This window comes from Tenrec ecaudatus, chromosome 1 (genome assembly GCF_050624435.1).
Source record: "Tenrec ecaudatus isolate mTenEca1 chromosome 1, mTenEca1.hap1, whole genome shotgun sequence".
Classification (NCBI taxonomy): Eukaryota; Metazoa; Chordata; class Mammalia; order Afrosoricida; family Tenrecidae; genus Tenrec; species Tenrec ecaudatus.
The window spans coordinates 172,788,874-172,810,292 of NC_134530.1; the positions used below are offsets into that span (position 1 = coordinate 172,788,874).

Consider the following 21,419-nt stretch of genomic DNA (forward strand, 5'->3'; position numbering starts at 1 on the left):
TCTGAAACAGATTTTTTTTTTTTGTAAAAGTGATTTTTTTTTCCTGGTAGACAGGTGTGCTTATCATTTGTGTTCTGAAACAACACAATTTTGATTTTTAGTGTTTGATCTTTTGAAATACTGAACTGAGTTTTATGTGGTTCACATTAAACTGTCTGAAAGTACAATGCTGTTTTATTCCTACAGAAGAATTATACATTTATATGAGATTTTAGTTGCTCGTTACTGTTGTACCTGTATTTTGCGATATAGGCCTCAAGCACCTGTGGAAATTAGGCCAGGCTTTCAACACCTTATATACTTGGCTAGATCTGAAAGGAAACACTCAGCAGGCAAGTAAAATTTTTAATAGATGAGTGCTATGAATTATATCAGTCTTCCCTAGTACAATGATACAACTCTCCTCAGATCAGCTTAATTCTAAAGTAATAATTTGAAGACTAAGAAAAGATTTAGTTGGTTATTTGTAGGTGGAGGGAGAGCTTGTGTTTACTATAGAGTATTCTAAATGATACATTTATGTTTACTGAACTTATTAACTAAAAATTCATTTAAAATTGTTTTAACTTATTTTTGATACTTACTGTTCCTGAGTTTCTGTTAATATATTTTTTGTCTTGTGTATTTATAAACCTATTCATTTAAAATACGTGATCCTCTGTATTTAGTATAAAAGATTTGTTTTTTATAATATGGAAAAATCCGTTTAGCACTGATGAACTTTAGCAGTTAATACTTGGAGAAAGGCACGCCTCACTTAGCAAATTTGATGTATGCATAGTTGAGAAAAAGGAATGTGGAAATGCCTTGTTAATAAGATCAAAGGGAATGTTAAAGTAATTGATTACTTTAACACACACACACACAATGTGGGATGTTATTGATCATGTTTTAATTGGTGGTTTCAGATCCCTCAGTGTGACCCTTCTTCTGCCTGCAGAAGATGCCCAAATATTGAACTGCTTTCCCTGCCACAGGGATGCACGCCCACTGATGCCTTTTCTGTGTATCTTTGCTGCAGGCCAGACCGTTCTCCTCTCTCCGCCTACTGTGGTACAGCTCCAGGCTCCTGGAGTTTTGCCCTCTCCTCAGCCGGTCCTTGCCATTCCCAGAGGATCCACACAGCTACCTAATCACATGGTGAATGTGGTACCAGCCCCTGTGACAACCACCCCCGTGAATGGAAAGCTCTCTTTGACCAAACCTGCCCTACAGAGTACCATGAGGAGTGTGGGTTCAGATGTAAGTTTTGAAAGTTAGTGCTCTTTTGTTGTCTGATTTAAAAAACAAACAAACAAACAAACACATCCATCTTTTTCTTTTCATTATTTTGTTTCATTAAAAAGTTTGTTATATCACATTAGATTAAACAAAGTGTGCTGAAATTGCACACCCAATCTTTGTGTTGGAAAATTAGGGGAAGGCTTATTATATTAGCATCTAAATGAGAAGGTTTTAAAATGTCCACAATGTTTTACCCAAAAGTGCAATATGCATGCCACCCTCTACTTTATTCGTTCTTTAAAACTCTCATCAGGCTCCTCCTACCCTTCCCTCCGCCCTTTCCCAATTGTTCGTTAATATTTTATAGGATTCTTTTATGTTTTCTGATTGAAATATTTTTGACAACTCCTAAGAGAAGAGTCTGTAGGCCTACTTTCTAGGCAGAGTTTCTACTTAGCATCCTCCTCTGCTTTGAAGAGTACCCACCACTGCATAATAATGATCTGCTACTTGCAGGAATTCGTCTAATGCTTGATGATTTGATACTTTTCTGTCTCTGCCGACCTTCAGCTATCCCAGCACGGGGTGGGGGCCTCTGGTAATGCAGAGTCACAGAGCATTCACTCTCCGTGAATCCAGTGACGGCACTTGCAAGTTCACTCGGACTCTCTTCGAAATGATTGAAACACCTTCCGATGTGCACTGCACAATAGTTGAATATCACGGCCCTAATGCATAGCGAAAGTTACAGTCTAGTAGTCAGGATAATTGTGGATCCTCTAAAATTTTGATTGGGAAAGCCAAACCCTATATCTTTCCTTTAAAATAAAAGTGAGTACCACTGGTTAGTTTGCTGGGCCTCTATCTTTCCTTTAGGTGTTGCAGAGTACTTTAAAAGGCCTGTGAGTTATGCAATTGCTCTATCAGACCACTGCCTGATGTGTCTAATATAAATTATTAACCCACACATCCGTTGTGAGATTGTTCTATAAACACAACTAAGTAATCTCAAAAGTATTGTAAAATAGTTATAAATGGAATATCATCCCATGAAAGCAGAATATACAAGTCTTAGAATAAGAATCCCATAATTTCTTTTTTTTTAAATTAAATCATTTTATTGTGGGTTGTGCAACTCTTATCACAGTCCACACATACATCCATTGTGTCAAGCACTTTTGTACATTTGTTTCCCTCATCATTTTATAGCATTTGCTTTCTACTTAAGCCCTTGGTATCAGTGCTTCATTTTTCCCTTCCCCCTCCCCCTCCCCCCTGAACCCTTGATAATTTATAAATTATTATTTTGTCATGTCTTACACCGTCCGACGTCTCCCTTCACCCACTTCTCTGCTGTCCGTCCCCCAGGAAGGAGGTTGTATGTAGATCCTTGTAATTTGTTCCCCCTTTCTCCCTCACCTTCCTTCTACCCTCCTGAGAATCCCATAATTTCTACAGCTATTGAAAACAGTGTATGCCAAGACACAGAGGAAGAAAATGAATGCATTATGAGAATAGAGGCCGTGGAAAGCCTTGATGGTTGTGAATTTGAGGAATAGAAATGGTAAGACAATGCTTCTGGCATGTTAGTGTGTACGTTGGAATTGATTCCAATTCTAGGAATCTTATAGGACCAAGTAGAACTGCCTCACAGGCTATGTACGGTGTCCCAGACGCTAATCTTTATAGGAGAAGATCACAGGATCTTTTCCCTCTGTCGGAGGAACTGGTGAGTTTGAACCACCAGCCTTTGGTTAGCAGCCTTTGGTTGCCACCAGGGATCCTCACTGATGGCTTAGTAAGTACTAGTATATGGTGTGTGTTTCAGTTGTAAATGAAATGATAGTTATGCTGACATTTTAGGACCCCTGCTTTAAAGTATGAATCTGAAATCTTTTCTAATATTCCCAATATGAAACCAGCAATAGGAACTATTCAGAGTTGTTTTTATATAATAAATACGCTAAAAAATCATTTTATTGGAGGCTCTTATAGCTCTTATCACAATCCATACATCCATCCATTATGTGAAGTACATTTGTTGTCACCATAATTTTCAAAACATTTTCTTTCTACTTGAACTCTTGGTATCAACTCTTTTTTTTTCTCTCCCTCCCCCACCCTTCCTCCCTCATGAACCCTTGATAGGTTATAATTTTTTTTTCATGTCTTACACTTACTGCTGTCTCCCTTCACCCACTTTTCTGTTGTTCATCCTCCTAGGGTGCGTGTTATATGTCTCTCATTGTGATTGGTTCCCCCTTTCTCCCCACATCGTCCCCCTACCTTCCTGGTGTCACGACTCTCATGGTTGGTCCTGAGGAGTTTATCTGCCCTGGATTCCCTAGGTTGCCAGCTCTGATCTGTACCAGTGTACATGCCCTGGCTAGCCGGATTTGTAAGGTAGAATTGAGATCGTGATAGTGGGGGCTAGGAAGTATTAAAGAACTAGAGAAAAGTTGTACATTTCATTGGTGCTATACTGTATCCTGACTGGCTCATCTCCCCACGACCCTCTGTAAGGGGATATCCAATTGTCTATACATGGGCTTTGTATCTTCAGTCCGCCCTCCCCCTCATTCGCACCAATATGATTTTTTGTTCTGGGTTTTTTATGCTTGATAACTGATCCCATTGACACCTCATGATCACACAGGCTGGTGTGTTTCTTCCATATGGATTTTGTTGCTTCTGAGCTAGATGGCTGCTTGTTTATCTTCAAGCCTTTAAGACCCTGGCTTTTGATAGCTAGACACCATCAGCTTTCTTCATCACATTTGCTTATGCATCCATTTGTCTTCAGCGATTGTATCATGGAGGTGAGCCCCCAGTATGATTTTTTTGTTCTTTGATGCTTGATAACTGATCCCTTCTGCACCTTGTGGTCAGACAGACTGGTGTGCTTCTTCCATGTGGGCTTTGATGCTTCTCAGCTAGATGACCACTTGTTTATCCTCAAGCCTTTAAGACCCCAGACGCTATATCTTTAGATAGCCGGGCACCACATTTGCTTGTTCACCCACTTTGTCTTTAGTAATCGTGTCAGGGAAGGTGAGTATCATAGAATGCCGATTTATTAGAACAAAGTGTTTTTGCATTGAGGGAGTACTTGAGTAGAGGCCCAATGTCCATTTGCTACCTTAATACTTAACATATGAATATATGTACATAGATCTATTTCCCTATCATTATATAAAAATATATTTACATATGTACATGCCTGTATTTATACCTCTGTATATGTCCTTTGCCTCCTAGTTCTTTCCTCTATTTCCTTTTACTTTCTTCTTGTCCCACTATTATGCTTAACCTTCACTTGGCTTTCATTCAATATTTCTTTTTAAGAAATATTTTAGACATGTACAAAATGCTAAAGACCAATTGGAACTTTTTAAAACATGTAGGGTCAACAGCATGCCATTGTTGTCAAAAGATGAGCATAATCATATCCTACATAGAAGTAATAGACTTATAATATTTAGATCATGGGAAAATCCATAGGAACAAAGCTAGAACTGGAAGAAAATTCAACAACCCATGGCAGAGGAAGAGAAATTATTTTAGGACTGGGACGGTGCTGTAAGCTGGAGGATAGAAAACTGAAAGGAGACTGGGAGCGATCTTTTAGATAATGAAGGTTATCATATGGAACACCGGAGGAATTGTTATGGATTGGTCCAGAGGACTTATCTGGAGCAAGTGCATGTAAGATATAGGAAGGCTCTTTTCAGTCCTAATAATCTAATAATATTCTCTCTTGTGTTTAAAAACCAAAGGTGGCCGTCTTTCCTCTGCTGGGCTTAATGCAGAGCATCTTAATGTTGGCAACTGCCATTATATGTATCTGACCAATTCTGGACTCTAAAAATCCAAACCCACTGCCATTGAGTCGATTCCAAGTCCTGGTGACCTCGTGTAGGGTTTCCAAGGCTGTAAATCTTTTTTGGGGCATGAAGCCTCATCTTCCTCCTGCTGAAAGGTTGGTGAGTTTAGAGCACCAAACTTGTAGTTAATAGTCCAGTGCTTGCCTGATAGCCCCACCAGGGTGCCGGGCTCCTTTGTACTTAAAACACATTTTATGTTGGTTTGATCATCAGACATCCTTTATTAGTTCTTTGGTGTTAAAGACCACATCTCTTCTGCTTTCTGCTCTTACTGGTACTCTGTGAATTTGCTGAGTAATTCACTAATGATATCTCAGTCCCCACTGAGGAACAGGACATGTGTGAGTTGAGAAAATATAGAATCAACACATGTGAGCTTTTATTTTTAGTAATATTTGTTGGCTAGACTTAGGAATTTTCAAAATTTGGAATAGACAGTATTATAAAAGAAAGAGTCTAGTCTGTGTGTTTAATTCAAGACCTAAAAACAATTAGAATAATTTACTAGTCAACCTGCCTTGAGGGTCCTGTGTTTGAGGGTCCTGTGTGTATTTTTACTTGGCACACTAGGAAATGAGCCAAACCTGTTAAGTATGAGTTTTCGGATTGGGATTTTGACTACCCCTTTGTTTCACGTTAAGCATCCGTCTGCCCTATCAGCTGGCCAAGTCACTCAGGAACCAAAAGCAAATCTGTTCCAGAAGGCGCCGCAGAAGAGAACTTTGATCTGCCCACAAAGTCTCTGTGTTAGTACTCGCGTGACCTCCACAGTGTATGTGTTTGTTAGACTCAAGTCCTGTTAAATTAGGATAAATTTGAATTGGTGTAAATTCTAACTCAAAAGTCAAAAAGAAAGGAATTTAAAAAATGAACTTATTTTACTTTTAAAGTATAGTGGAAATGTAATAATTCAGAAAAGGAGGGGGAAAAAAACCACTCCCCCCCAAAAAAAGTGTATCCGTGTTTTGTGGCTTTTGTAATGTTGATATAGCTTCTTCTTTCCTACCCTTTTAGTTCTTTTGTTTGGCTAGTTTCACTCTCCAGAGGCCTGCTCTTGCCATAAGTAACGTTTTTAGCATACCATATTCTGTAAACTGCATTAAGTGCCACATTTCTGTTATGAAACAGTTCACCTGGTTCAAATTATAATCTTACTTTCCTGCCTTTTGCTGGTGAATCTATTCGGTTTGAGCCTTAACTCTTAGAGACCTCACCTTAACTTTTCAAGAAATAAGGTTTGCTATTAGCCCTGGTCCTGATGAGGGAGGGAGTGGGGGGAAAACAGGCAGTGTTTCAGTGAGAAATTCTGTTAGTAAATGGCAGTTTCTTGGTAACTGGCCATCCTGGCTCTTCAAGTGCTTGGCTCCTTAGGAAAGCATGCTCACTTTCTTTTTTTTGGTAAACTCACCTTTTGTGAATTTAGTGAAGGTTGAGCTGACCATCGGTTTTTACATTCAGCGATTCACACACGCTTTGCTTCAACGCATTCATGGTGGTTCCTCCAGCGCATTCATGGTGGTTCCTCCAGTGTGCCATAATGTCTCTCTTCCTCCCCTCATTTCCTGCTTCCGTCCTTCCTCGCCTAACCCCCAGAACCTTGTCTTTGCCTGAATGCTGCCCTTTTGATCTTAAAGGGTTGATTATTCTAACACTGGGATAACCTGAAAGGTTACTACTGGCCATTTATTTACTTGGGACTCCCATTCTGTGTATGATAAATAAGCCTGGTCTCTTTTATGATTTTGGGTTCTTTTACACACTTTCTTCCCACTCTATCTAGGATTTTACTTATTTTTTTTAGATATGAAAAATAGTCTTTTAATTTCAAAAAGCTGAGCTATAAGTTTCTACCAAGTACCAATGGTCCCCTGCCATGCTCACACCAGGTTACCTGTGCAGCCCACAAACAGTCTGGCCATCAGCAGACCAGGCCAACACTTCATCCTTTCTCTGCTTTACTCATTCTATCATATTGTGTGATAAGCTACCTAATGCCTCTCCTAAAGACAGATGGTGCCTGGCTACCACGGCCAAGTGCTCTGAAAAGACTTACACTAGGAGGTTCTGGATAGAGTGAGAGAAAATATGGAACAAAACCAGATTTATTGATCTGATAGAGACAATGGCCCATAGATGCTCTCAGGTCTGTTACTAAATTCACTGTTGTGGCTCAATTTTCAGCCAAATGTTAGGCCTCCAGGTAGACAATAATGCCAGGGAGGTACACAGTCTTTCGAACAGTAAACATACAAAATCAGCAGGGCAGCATTTGCCAAGAGATGAAGCTCAGAAGGCAAGAAAGAATGACTAGAGAAAAGGCAAACAGACCAAGAATGCTGTCATAGTGTGGGATTCTCAGTCAGAGTCACAAAATAAAATGTGTGTGAACTGGTGAATGGACGTGCAGTTTGCTCTGTAAATGTTCATACAACTCTCTCTCTCTTTCTCTCTCTCTCTCTCTTTCTCTCTCTCTCTCTCATACACATACCCACCCAAGTCCTAATCTCCAGAATCTGTGAGTATCTTACTTTATGTGGCAAAAGGGACACTGCAGATATGATTAAGTTAAGGATTTTGAGAAGGAGAGATTATTTAGCATTATCAAGGTGAGCCTCATGTAATCACATTCCTTATACTAGGATCAGAGTTAGTAGTAGGAAATGTAACGACTTGAGCAAGAGGTTTGAATGATGTGAGGATGGAGACATAAATCAAGGACTGCAGATGCCTCTGAAGAGCTGGAAAAGATAACTATTCCTCCTGGACTCTGGTTGCAGATACAGCCCAACTGATACTTTGATTTTAGACTTCTGGCCTTGGCCTCTGTACGAGTACGTTTTCTCATTATAAACTGTGAGCTACTGAATGTGTGGAAATTTGTTACAGTGGTAGTAGGACACATACATCCTGTTTTATTTTCTTCACATTAGTGATCAGTGGAAGAAATCTCAGCCCTTACTTCTTGGCATTCTAAAAAGTCCTTGCCATAGATTTAATTTAAAAAATGCATTCAACTCTGGGAATCGTCTTCATCCTGCTGACCAGGATATCAGTCCCTATGTCATCTCCCCCACCCTCCTGCCCCCAGCAGCCATTGCTCATTTGCAAAGTATCTGAAACTAGCATGCTTCTGTATCATGTGAGGTGACTGTCAAATTTTAATGAAATTGTTTGTGAAGATCATGCATGTATTGTTTCTATTGAACCTGCAAGTTACTAAGATTTAGAAATACATTTATATTTAATGAAAAACAAAAACAAAAAAACAAACAAAAATGTGTTTACTCCTATAGTATTTTTCTAAGTTCTTCATATCCTAATTTGAACAACCCGTGAACAGGGTGTAATAATTGGAAAGTTCTGTGGGCTTAGCTCTTATACAGTGACCTACTCTGGAGTGGCCTTTGTTGCCTTTTCATCTTAGTTTTGTTAATTGAAGAATTTATTGTCAGATACTGACATAATTGGGCCTTGAAGTATCATATTTGTCAACTCCACTAAGACTCTTTTTAAAATTAGAGGATCAGTTTTATGGATATAAAGAATAGATTTTCATGTACTTGAAATGGCTTTTCTATTCTTTTTTTTCCATGAGATTTCTTACCTATCTAGGAAATAGTTTTTTGTTACTGTGAAATTCGCTATCTGTACTCTAGCAGGGTTTTAATTTATCAGTGGATTCTATAATCTCTAGCTTTGTAATTCTTGGTCAGAATGCAGACAGCTGGCCCTGATCCCCAACCCCATTAACAGTCCCCCCACAACTTTTGATTGAAATCTGAGTGGAAGTTTATATATATAACAAACTGGTTTTCCATTCGGTAGTTTGTACACATTTGTTTCATGACACCGATTGCACTTCCTCTAATGTAACAGCGTTCTTCCTATTTCCTTCCTGAGTTTCCCAGTTCTATTTGCCCTTTCCTAACCTTTCCTACCTTATGAGTTTTATCCCTTTTGGCTCATACTGCCCTTTTAATGGTTGATCATTCTAAGGAGTTATATTCCTCCTTACTATTATTGTTTAGCTCACTGGCCTGTCTATTGTTTGGGTGAAAGGGGAGCCATGAAATTGAGTTTAGTTCTAGGATTTGAAGGGCAACAAAGCTGCCATGGTCTTGGAGGTGCCACCAGTCGCCCTCAGAGCAGTAAACCTGATTTTTAAAATCATATTTAGTTTTGTTCCACATTTTTCTTCTACTTTATCCGTGTGGCTATTCCAACAGATTATGGAACCAGAAGAGAAGTGGAGGGAAATGTGGGAGTTGAACATATTCTTTTCAGAGCGGTCAGCAGTGGTAACTGGGTACAATCTAATTCTTGTCTCAGGGTTGTGGAGGCTGAGGTTCAAATGGTGTATTGTTCTTTGAACAAATGATTTCCAAAGTTGTCTTCTTTGTTCTGTCCCATGACCTCTGTGCCACAGCCTCTGATACTTCTGGTCTCAGTCTTGGCCACTTCAGATGGAGATTTGAATGCGCTCCACGAGTGGCTATTTTACCTTGATGGTCCTGGGGTTTCTCTCTGTTCCTGCTTCTGACATGGCTCATTTTTATAGTCAGAGGAGTGGCAACTAAAACCAAGCAATCCCCTACACTAGTGTTACATATGCCTTATTTGCATAGTCCCTTCTAATCATATGGTGGGAGTACAGAAACATGGATAGAAGAGCCATATTAAGAAATTTCACTTCTCCACACACATTTATTTCCACCTTTTGGCTTTTGTGATAATGCTACAAAGCACATTTGTATACAAGACTCCTTTCGAATCTGCTTTTTAGTCTTTTGAAGACACACATTCTAGGAATGTATTTGCTGGATCAAGTTCTGCTTTCAGTGTTTTGAGGGACTACCACATTTTGTTTTTCTACTAGCTATCCACATTCTCACCAACACAATTATTCCAATATTGTTTCTTTTCATAGCATCAGACATGGCTCTCAGGTTTTCTTCAGCTTCTTTGATTGTCTTACTTGACTGGCTTTCCCATTTGCTGAGGTCTGCTTGGTTATCCTCTAGGTCACTGTTGCGAATCTCTGCCTCCTCAAGCCTGTAGGCAAGGTCTGTCCATTTTTCACTGGATTTTGTTATTTCATCCCATAACTCTTGTATTTCCCTTTGGCGTGTTGCCTTTATCTCCTCTATCATTTAATCTTTTTTTCGGTATTGCTTCCCTCATATCCTTTATGACTTCAAGCAGCATTTTGAAAATTTATTTTTGTGGCAGGTCAATATCTTCTTCTATGCCCATCATTAGGTTCATGACTTCTTCCGGCATTGTCTTCTGTTTGTCCTGCTTTTTCATTGAAGCTGTTAGAACTTGTTGCTTTTTACGTGTTGTTTTAGAGGAGCCTGGAGTCCTATTCCTGAGTCGAAGAGCCCTGGGCTTTCTCTTGGAGGATTCGTATGAGTACTTCTATGAACTACCTGCTGGTAGCTGTACTGAGAAGTCGGGTTATCGCTATATCTTCCTGTGGTTTCACTCTTATCCTAGCCGTCCAATATTCCATTACTTGGAATGTGTGTTGGATATTCCTGTCATGTGACACTGATCAGGTTGTTGTGGGCCCATGAGGACGTTGCTTCCCTGGCCGATCTCTAAGTAGACTTCACAGTTCTTGGAGCACCTCGGCTGGCCTGTGATGTTTTTCTCTGCAACTGGAGTGCTGAGGAGGGCGTGCAGGTATACCCTCCTTGGTGTAGAGATCTGTAGCTGGCAGGGGAATTACCGTAGACAGAGATCGCCTTGGAGGTTGGGTGGATGTTCCCACAGTAGCGTGGAGCCCCACAGGTGGTGGCCAGGTGTTTCCCCCAGTCACTTGTAGGCCTCAGGATTTAGGCTGGGGATACCTCCACTTTTCGTATGGGAGAACCCCCTGCTGCTTGGTGTGTGGAAGAGGACCAGTGTGAATTCCCCAGCTGCTTGCCAAGCCAATAAATTCGGGTGGGAGCTCCCCCAGGTGGGCCTTCAGAGTTGCCCTAGGCAGAGGGGAGTGGCCTGGAGGCCGCGAGTGGTTTGTGACAGGAAAGAGAGTGAAAGGAGAGGGAAAAGAGAGAAAGAGAAAGACACAGACTGGGGAAATAATACCAAGCAAACTGACACCCATTCACACAAACACAGCTAAAGTGCACAGAGTAAACAAAAGTGAAAACAGCAAAAAAAAGAAAACAACTAAAAAGGAGAACTAAATCTGCTGAGGCTGTGGTAGAAAATAGAGAAGAGCTAAGGGAAGATACGTAAATGTGAAAGAAGAGAAAAGGAAGGAGAATTTTAAAAATAGTTAAAGAAATAGCTGACCCCATGCCGTGCTGAGTGTAGCCCTGGCTTGTCCTGTGTGCAGCACTCTCTTAGGGGTCAGGCTGCCCACTGAGAGGGCAGGGTTGCCCTAGGCAGAGTGTAGGGTTCTGGGAACCAGCAGTGGCATGTGAAAGAAATGAGAGGGAGCAGAGAGAATCACACAAGCAGAGAGAGAAACAAGGAGAGCAAACACAGAAAGAGGAAAGAAAGAATAAAGAGAAAGAAGGGAAAAAAACCCCAACGCTGTTCACTAATATTGATTGTGATGGTAAAGAGGGAGGAGAGAGAGAGAAGGCGGAAACTAAGAATAAAGAGATAGCTGATCCCTGATGCTTGAATGTGGGGCCAAAGGGATTTAGATCCTGACCCACAATGGCAGGTTGATGTGCCCTTTTAATGCCGGCACCCTGTGGTGCTGGGCAGAATTGCCCTAGTTGACGAGATCACCTTAGAGGTCGGACGGAGGTTTCCTCAGCTGCACAGCACGGTGTAGATGGTTGTCCCAGCTGCCTTGTGTGGTGTATGACACTACCATGGAGGGCAGGCTGGAGTTCCTACTGCTATTTGGGTTGATTTGCCCTAAGCAGAGGGTAGTGACCTGGGAGCCAGTAGTGGCATATGATAGGAGAGAGTGGGAGAGAAGAGGAGAAAGAGGGAAAAAGAAAAAAACAGGGAAAAGACGAGAGCAAAAAACAACCCCAACTCAAACCTGAGCTTGTTGAGACTGACTGCGGTGGGAAAGAAAGAAGGGCGAGTGAATAGAGGGAAGGAATAGAGTAGTAGGTAAGCAGATAACTGAGACTTGATCACCTGTCCGTGAGGCTGGAGGAGTTCCAACTCTTCCTCAAGGCAGCGGAGTGGTGTACCTGTTTCATGTAGGGTTCCACAGATGCTGTGTGGGATTACTTCAAAGGCAAGATCATACCCGTGGCCAGGCGTCAGTTGAGTGCTGTAGTTCGCTGGTGTACCTGCCTTGTGCTGTATGTAGCACTGTAGCAGGTGGGGCTGGGCTGTTCCTACAGCCCTCTCTAGGGCCCCAGGCCAGGCAGGGCCTCCCCAGCTGTGTGTAGCATCACTGAGAGGGAAGCTGGGCTTACTGTCCTATCTAGTCTGCTGGTGCTTACTAGATCAGAGGATTTTATTTTATATATTTTTATCGCCCTGGCCAGCTAGAATCAAATCAAATTAAATTGTCTCCCACAGTGTCTGGGCTGTAGCTCTGTGCTGTTTGAAGCTGAAGCTTGCTAACACAGGTCTTTGTTATCTAAAAAGCTGCCAGGCCCTGTAGCTGAGTTCTGGCATTACTAAGCTAGGTTTCTTCGTATGCTGATTTATGTTAAGGGCCTCTGACTGAGTATGTGCTCCTTGGAGCTGAGCAACCAGACTTGGGTTTGAGTTTTAAACCAATAATATATCTTTCACCCTTTAAAAAAATTATTATGCTTGTGACGTGTTCCAATTTGGGACTGTCAGGCTGGCCTCCAGAGGGGGAAATCCAGCTTATCAGGGGGTTTGTTTCCTTCCTGGCCAATTGGAACTAAATTCGCTCCCTGGACTCCCGACTTTACACCTATTTTCTCCCACACCGGGATCTCCCTGAGGTAAAAATCTACTTTTTCTTCTACTCTAAATTATGGCTACCTGCCACCACTACTCCCCAAGCTGTGAGCTCAAGGCAGCAACTGCGTGGAGAGCTGTGGCGTGGGGTTCCCCTCGTGTCTGGGATTCTGTCCCCTCTTGGGCGTCAGTCTAGAGAAATCTCTGCTCCTGGCAAGGGCGCAGCCGGTGCCCAAGGGCTTGCCAAAGCTAGAGCACTTTAGAGCATTCTTGGTTTGCTTTGTGAGTAGAAATCCCACACAAAAAGGGGTTCAGTAGAGACTCTGGTACCCTAGTTCTAATTTCAGGACTCCACCTTCCTGTTTCCTTCGCCTTACCTCCCAATTTTCTGGTCTGGTATCAGGAGCTCCCGACGGGTGAGTTCTGTCTGGTTGCCATTTTTTTCACTTTCTGGCTGTTCGATTTTTTTGTTGAATATTTGGGTTTCTCAATATACTTTCCCAGTCTGCAGTGCGTCTTCACAGTTTGGTACTCTTCTGATGAACAAGTTTTGAATTTTCATTTATTTTGTCTTTTGCTGTTTGGCTTGTATTATATTAGATAATCCATTGATTGCTAGGCCTGATAGCATTGCCATTGCTTGTTTTGCCAAGTATATTAGGGTTTTAGTTTGCACATTTCTGTCTTTTACCCATTTAAAGTTTGTTTTTATGTATGCAAGGATCTATATGAGGCAAGGATCTCTGCGAGGCAAGGATCTGTATTCATAAGAGATATTAGACTCTTTGTGTGTGTTAATTTTGTCTTGTTTGGGTATCAGGGGATGTGTGTTTCATAGAATAAGTTAGGAAGTATTCCTTCCTTCTCTCTTTTGGAAAAGTTCAAAAATGATTGGTGCCAATTATTCTCTGAAGATTTGTTAGAATTACCCAGTGAAGCTATCTGGCTCAGATTCCATGCCACCCCCGGCCCGGCCATGTCTAGGTTTATGATCACTGTCTTGATCTTTTCATTTGTTATGAGTCTGTTGAGACTTTCTACTTCCTCTTGAGTTAGTTTGGGTAGGTTGTATGCTTTCAAGAATTTACCTATTTCATCTAAGTTATCTAGTTTGTTACCATATGATTGTAATATTCTGTCATTTTCTCTTTATTTTTACTACATCAGCTATAATATTGCTTCTTTCTTCATTTTGGTTATTTGCATCTTTCTGTCAGTTTGGCTAAAGTTTTTTTTGTCAATTTTATTGATCTCTTCAATGAACCAACTTATATCTATTGATTCTATTGTTTTTCTGTTTTTACAAGTTAATGCTCTTCTCTTATTTTGTTCTTTTTTCTAGTCCCAGAATTGCCAAGTTAGGCAGTTAATTTTGAAAAATGTCTTCTTTTCAATGTAGACAGTTATTGCATTAAGTTTCCCTCTAAGTACTGTCTTTTCTGCATCCCATATATTTTGGTAGCTGTGCTTTTGTTTTTATTTGAGTCTAAGTAATTTATGATTTCTCCTTTTGATTGTTTAATTTTGTTGTGTTGTTAGGTGTTGTCAAATCATTTTCAACTCATAGTGATCATATGAGGGGTACCCCCCCAAAATCAGAAAAAAATGTTTTCAAAGCTACATATTTAAATTCTTTCTACAAAATAACTTTATCACCTTCAAAGTACAGCCCATTACATTTAATAAATTTGTCAAATCTGTGATTCCATTCTTGGAAGGAAACATTTTTCAAACTCATCTGTTTGGATGGCTGATACCATGTCCCTTGTTTTTTTCTTTACCCCTTCTATGTTGTCAAATCACTGCCCTTTCATGTCCCTCTGCCTTTGTGGAAACAAAAAGTTTCATGGAGTGAAGTCAGGTGAGGAAGGTGAAAGGGGCAAAAGAGGCATGCTGTTTTTTGCCAGAAACTGGCTCACTGAGATGTCTGTGTGAGCAGGTACATTGTTGTGGTGGCAAAACCAGTTTCCACAAATCATGCCTTTTGCACACTGTTACACAATCTTTCCTGTTAACATGGCCAATGTTTGGGAGACAAAGATTCCTCATCATTGATTCCAAGCAACATTCTGGCTATACTTCTGGTAAGATAGATTTGTTTTTTCTGGCAGTCCATGGTACTTTCAGTATTCTTCACCAATCTCTTTAGTCTCTTTTTTCTGAAATATTTCCACAGACTTTGATTTTTTTACATTGACATTTTGGAAGAATGTAGCCTTTTCTATTATATACAGATGTACATGTATTAGGATTTTGTAATATGCTTTTCATAAGTAATTCACATTTGTATTGAGCTATAAATAATTCATTTTCATAATGTGTTTTTATCTCAACATGCTTGTAAAGTGGGTAGTATGTATTCACATTTTGTTAGTAGAGGATTGCATTGGTACAGCAACAGCCGTGTTGCTGAGATGCTAACACTGACTGCTACATTCCAGGGGCTGTTCTAAATGCACAAGCACTCACTTTAAACTTCCTAACAGCCCTTGGTAGTGAGTCAGAGCACCAATGGATGTAGAGTGAAGAGCAGACTGTGAGTAGTCTCATAAGAGGGTGAAGGGAGGAATCTATTTTTTCAGTGACCCCATAATATTTTATGCTTTTTTTCTCTTTTTAGAATTTTGTTCAGTTTGTAATCAGTCTTTTTTTTTAAATTGGAAATCTGTGAGGATAGGAGCTGGAATGAGGACAGATATTTTCAATAGTGCTTTAGCTGCACTGTTTATCAGATCACTGAAATGGGGACAGATACTTTCATTAGTGCTTTTTCTGTAATGTTTATCAGAGCACCTGTGAGATACTTTTTGGATGGGCTTAGGAATTTTCATGTTTTTTTCTATATTCAAAGCTGCAGGATATTCCTTTTTACTGAAGCTTGCACTCATTGGATTCATTACAGTTTACAAAGAGCCATCGTATTTGTTCCCCATTTGATAAACCAACTCAGTCACTAAGCCTCTTATGACTGAGCGAGGACTCAGGGCTCCTCTCAGCGCAGTGATGTACACTATTAATTGAGCTTGTTACTCTGAAATTAGCTTTGTACAAGCTTCAAAGTACTTAAGTTTTTTTTACAATTAATCCTACTTTTTTTTCCCTTTCATCAGTTTGAAAGAGAAAAGGTATTTTAGGCCATGTGAGACAAAGTATAAAGTTTGAATATATTTCAGCAACATGATAATATCAAGTAAAACTTAGAGCTAATGTGATCCCTATTTTACAATATCGTATTCACTGTGATACCTAGTACTTGAATCTACACGTTCAGCATCAACTAGAATCATTTTGTTTTGAACTAGACAAGTCTTTTAGAGGACTAATGGGATAATTAAAAAATTTTTTTTGTCCACAATCCACAGTAAGGAAATGTTTTTTACATCACAACATGCCAGACTCTCGGGGGTGGGGGTGGGGTGGGGGACAACAACACACCAAACAACCAAAACCTAAACCCTTAGTACATCTAAAACAGCCTGTTTTCTTTTATTCCCTATGCTTAAAAAGGCACAGAGGCCACATCTGACCTCTGGCTACACAGGACGAGGGAGAATCCATGTCCACCCCCGCCCAAGGCCAATTTCCACAAGGCAGAGGCCTCTCCATCTGCCTCTTCCTTTCGTCTATTCTGATCTCTCACATGACACTCTACCTTTCTGCTGGGCTCTATACTTTGTTGCAGTGGCCACATAGAACTCGCCGATGATTCAGTGATGGGAGTTGCTCAGGGAAGCTAACGGGTTCTTAGGGAACTCAACGAGCCAGGATCGGAAAACATTAAGGATGTAGACTTTTGTCCACAGCAGGGCCTCTTCTCAGCCAGCAGTGTAGTCTCCTTTTCTGGTTCTCAGCCTCACAGCCACATGGGCCCTTGGCCTCTGTTCTCCATGGACCAGAAAGCCCTCCTGCTAGTGTTCAGCGTAGTCATAGACTTATGCACTGCTCCTCTGCTCTGAGGGTCTCCTTGTCTTGGCTCTGGTCTCTGCCACTTCAAACAGGGAGGAATCTGGAACATGCTCTGCTGGTTGTTCTTCCTTGATGGTCCCAGGATTCTCTCTGTTTCTGTTCCTGCATCTGAGGTGGCTCTCTCAGATGGAGGTGTGGTTTTTTCTTTGAGCAAGGAAACACACGATTGGTAACTTGGTTTACCCTCTCTAGTTAGGTGGAGATATCCCACCTTAATCTTGTCCACTAGCATAACAGAGAAATCCCTCTAAAATGGGATTATAATTGCTGGTAGAGAGGCTAGATTTATAAATCATCACAAAAAGGATTATAGCTAGAAGGGTCATCTTAATCGGCTGCCTCTCACTCTGTGTTAGTCCAGGTAGACTAGAGAAACAAATCCAGGAAAACTTGTGTGTGTGTAAGAACAAGCTTTACATAAAGAGTGAATGTACATTAAGGAAACATCCTAGCCTAGTCCAGATCAAATCCGTGAGTCCTATATTAGCCCATATATCCAATACCAATCTATAAAGCCCTCTTCAGAATCATGAAACACATGCAATGATGTTGAATGCAGGAAGATCACAGGCCAGTGGGTGGGAAGTCTTGTGGATCCAATGGCATTGTAAGCATCTCAGTGCTGGCAGGGATCTCCACGTGGCTTCTTTGGCTCCAGAGGTCTGCTTCCATCAGCTTCCCTCCATGTGTCTTCTCCACAGGGATGTCTCTTAGGGAGTCAGCCTGCGCCCTGCCTCCATCCAGCTATTTATCTTCTGCCTGCTTCCAAATGAGGTCATCAAGCTTTGACCTGATTGACAGGCTCCACCCCTTCACTCCTAATCCTCAAATTGACAACAGATTATGTAACTACCACACACTCTACTCTTAAGGCTGCTATGAGCCACTAAACTTGATCATATAACCTGAATTGTTGCAGTTTGGTCTAACTCCTTCTTTTTCTAAGTTGTAAATAGTCCCACGGAGGTGAAGTGATTTTTCTAAAGTCTTCCGATTTGTCTGGAAGGCTACCTGACCCCTGATGTTGCAGGAATGGCTTAGGGTATTAATGTAATGATGCACATTACTATTTACACAGCTAGTCTTGGTATCTGTGGGGACAGGTGGAGCAGAGGAGTCATTAACTGAAGGCCCAGGACTCAGATGCCTCCATGCATCTGACTCTTGGGGGGTCAAACAACCCTTTCACAGGGGTCACCCAATTTATAACAGTTGCAAAATGACAGTGATGAAGTAGCAACAAAAGTAATTTTATGGTTGGGGGTCAACACAGCACGAGGAACTGAATTAACGTGTCATGGCATTAGGAAGGTTGAGAACCACTGCTTTAAATTACTGTGCCCACAGGTGGCTTTCTTAAAAGACATCTACTTGAGACTCCTGCCTTTGCTTCCCCAATGGCCATTCTTTCCTCATTCAGTAAAAGGGATTGCATAGGGCATCATGGGTGTACAGTTTTGTAGGCACTTTGTTGCCCCTTTTCACTTTGTAAGTCCTACTAGGTGTTGAAAAGGCATCCTTTGTCTTAATGTGTGTATTTGTGTGTGTAGAATTTTCAGGATGAAGCTATTTCCCCCCCCCCTCCCCGCCCCCTTAACTCTGCTGAGTAAATGATTCAGGTTTCCTGGCAGAATGAAGCATCTTTATTTAATATTTAATGAGTGGTAACTTATACCACCAATAAAACCTGTAGAAAGAATAAAATAAAACTTTGGCTAGCAATGGATTGAGAAGATGAGAGACGGTCTAAGTTTAAATTCTTTCCTTTGCTGCTTTCCACAATTTTAAGAGAAAAAGAACAGTGTACTTAAGATTCTTTTCTTTTTATTAAGCTTCGTAAGATAATTAAAATATTTAGTTTACTTAGATGTTTAGGATAGGGTTGCCACCAGATGAATTTTGCAATGTTATCAGCTATATACATTTTTAGATTATCCATACATTTCTATTTTTCAGTATATGAAACCCAAGATTGATGAACCTATCACAAATAGAAGGGTTCCTGGGGGGCAGGGGGTTGGTGGTAAAGGGGACTGGATATTGAGGAATTCCAGAAAGATGAAAGTGTTTTGAAACAGATTGTAGTATCAGTTGTACAATACTGCTTGATGTGATTGAACTCTATCTGTAAGAGCTCCAGATCAAATGTTTTTTTTTTGGGGGGGGGGAGGGGGGAATCTTATGTAACAAGACAAGTGCAAGAAAATTTCATGCTCTTTGACTGAAAAATTAATGGAAGCTCCTGCTTTATCCATCACTTTATGGGCGAGATTTGGCAAAATAAGAAATAGAACAGATAAGACACATAGAGTAGCCACATGATTCACTGAGGTCAAAATCCCAGGCTGTGATGTAGAACTTCCTATTTGTTGTTTGAAGGCAGTGTGGAGTAGCTGTTCTTTAAGCTGATTTGGAGTCAGCTGACCCACGTTCTAGCCTTGGCCCTGCTCCTCTCTTAACAGGGCATCAAATGATGAGGTGCTTCAGATGTTTTAAAAGAAGTTTGAAAACTATAATAATGTCAACAAACGGAATTTAATTAAATATCCTATGGCCCATTAAGATGATTGGAATATGTCACTGCCATTCTTGTTGCATGTTTAAGAAGCTCACAATGTATAAGATTTATGAAGTCAGTTTTCAAAACAGTAATTCCAATGAGATCCTTTTGTTTTGGAAAAGAAAACACCCTACCTCCCAAATATACTACAATTGTATGTGTGTCATTTGAAAATGAGTTTTTTGTTTATTGACTTTTTTGTGCCTAGGATGTACATAATAATTTAAGTGTTACTTAAATTATTTAAACCAGCTGAAGATAGCTTGCTGATACATAACACTTGAGCTGTTTGGTCAGGCCCGTGAGTTCTGTTTATTTAAATTGTTTGAGTCTTGTATTAATGTGTGGTGTTGAATGTGTACTTAATTTTCAGAGCTGTTATCTCTACTCACTGCCATTGAGTCATTGGTTACTTGTAGTGACCTCCCTGTGGATTTCTTGGATTGTAACTGTTTATGGGAATGGATAAGCCCATTTGTCTCCCGCAGAGCTGCTGGTAGTTTCTGAACTGCCAACGATGAGGATCTCAGTCCAACATGTAGCCATTAAACCACCAGAGCTATTATAATGAGGATGAACACAGACTTCCTCACAGGCGGCTTCCATACTTTAGCAGATAGACAGCCTTTCAATGATTCAGGTTCTATGCAGATGTGTTTCTTGTTGATAAGAAATGCTAAATATATTCAGTCGTGTTCCACTGTAAGCCTCCTCAAATGCCATAAAACCATTAGCTTTTAAAGTAAGGTGATCTTGTATCTAACTTTTAGGATAAACTTTTCCCTCTGGGACCTTCTCTCTTACGTGCTTGTTCAGTGTGCTGTGTGCTTCAGCACTCCAGTAGGAAGCCTTCACTGCGGACGCTGGCATTCTCCTGAGCAATGAAGATCACTGACAATTAAGCAGGAGGTTGAACGAAGTGGCACTGCCCAGAGGCAAGTTTGGGCTTAGTGACCCGTGCCTCCTGATTTTGACACTGCTGGTGTGTGTTTGAGCGTGCATGTGCTTAGTATTACTGATGAGTAGCATAGACATTCTACAGGGAAATTTTGTAGTCATTAGTTATGAAAGATAAACATTCTTGTGAAATGAGTTTTTAAAAAGTTAATAAATACCCTTATTTAACATAGTATGCCATTTTTCTTATTCGGCGCTGGGAGATTGCTCACTTGGTTTTTAATTAATTTTTTTTCTCATTTGGTTTTAACATACTTCTTTCTAGGAAGTACAGTGTTGGAGAGGAAATTATTATTTTAAAATTATTTATATTCAATTATTAGTTTTATTGACTAGTTAGTTCATTATTGAGTTCATTATTGAACACCTCACAGTAAAATGCTATCTGCTCATTTTTTCCAAATTTTACTTATTTTATTATTGCTGAGAATATACACAATGAAATATTATGTATACAAATTTAATCATTTATACATGTCCTATTTAGGGACATTGATTACATTCTTTGTGCTGTGCAACCATTCTTACTGGCCTTTTCTGAGTTGTACCTTCTTCAGGAATGTAAACTGACTGTCCCCTGAAGTTCCTACTTAATCTTTCATGTTGCGCTTGGCAGTTTGATTCTATATAGATCTTCAAACAGCATAATGCTCAAGGCAGCCCTCTTTTACTAGTTAAGCCAAACTGTTACAAAACATGCAACCAGTTGCCCTCAAATTGATTCCAGCTCATGACAATGTCACATGCGTCCGAGTAGAAATGTGCTCTGTAGAGTTTTCAGTGACTAAATTTTGCAAGTAGACCATCAGGTCTTTCTTTGAGATGCCTTTAGACTAGATGAACTCCACCCTCAAACCTAGGTCAGTAGCTGAGTGGGCTATTTGTATCAACCTGGAACTGCACAAAGCATAGAGATCAGTAAGTCAGCCATCTGTATACTTACATGCATCAACTTAAGATTATTTGGTGCT

General features: G+C 40.4%; 1 protein-coding gene across 2 annotated transcripts in view; it reads left to right on the forward strand.

Annotated features, from left to right (window-relative positions):
* The window catches only part of ATF6 (activating transcription factor 6), a 235,030-nt gene that overhangs the window by 38,683 nt on the left and 174,928 nt on the right, over nt 1-21,419 (forward strand). For both annotated transcript variants that reach the window (XM_075564052.1, XM_075564043.1), the window contains exon 7: nt 1,022-1,242. In XM_075564052.1, coding sequence (XP_075420167.1) covers nt 1,022-1,242 — 221 coding nt within the window. The remainder of the gene's footprint in view (nt 1-1,021; nt 1,243-21,419) is intronic.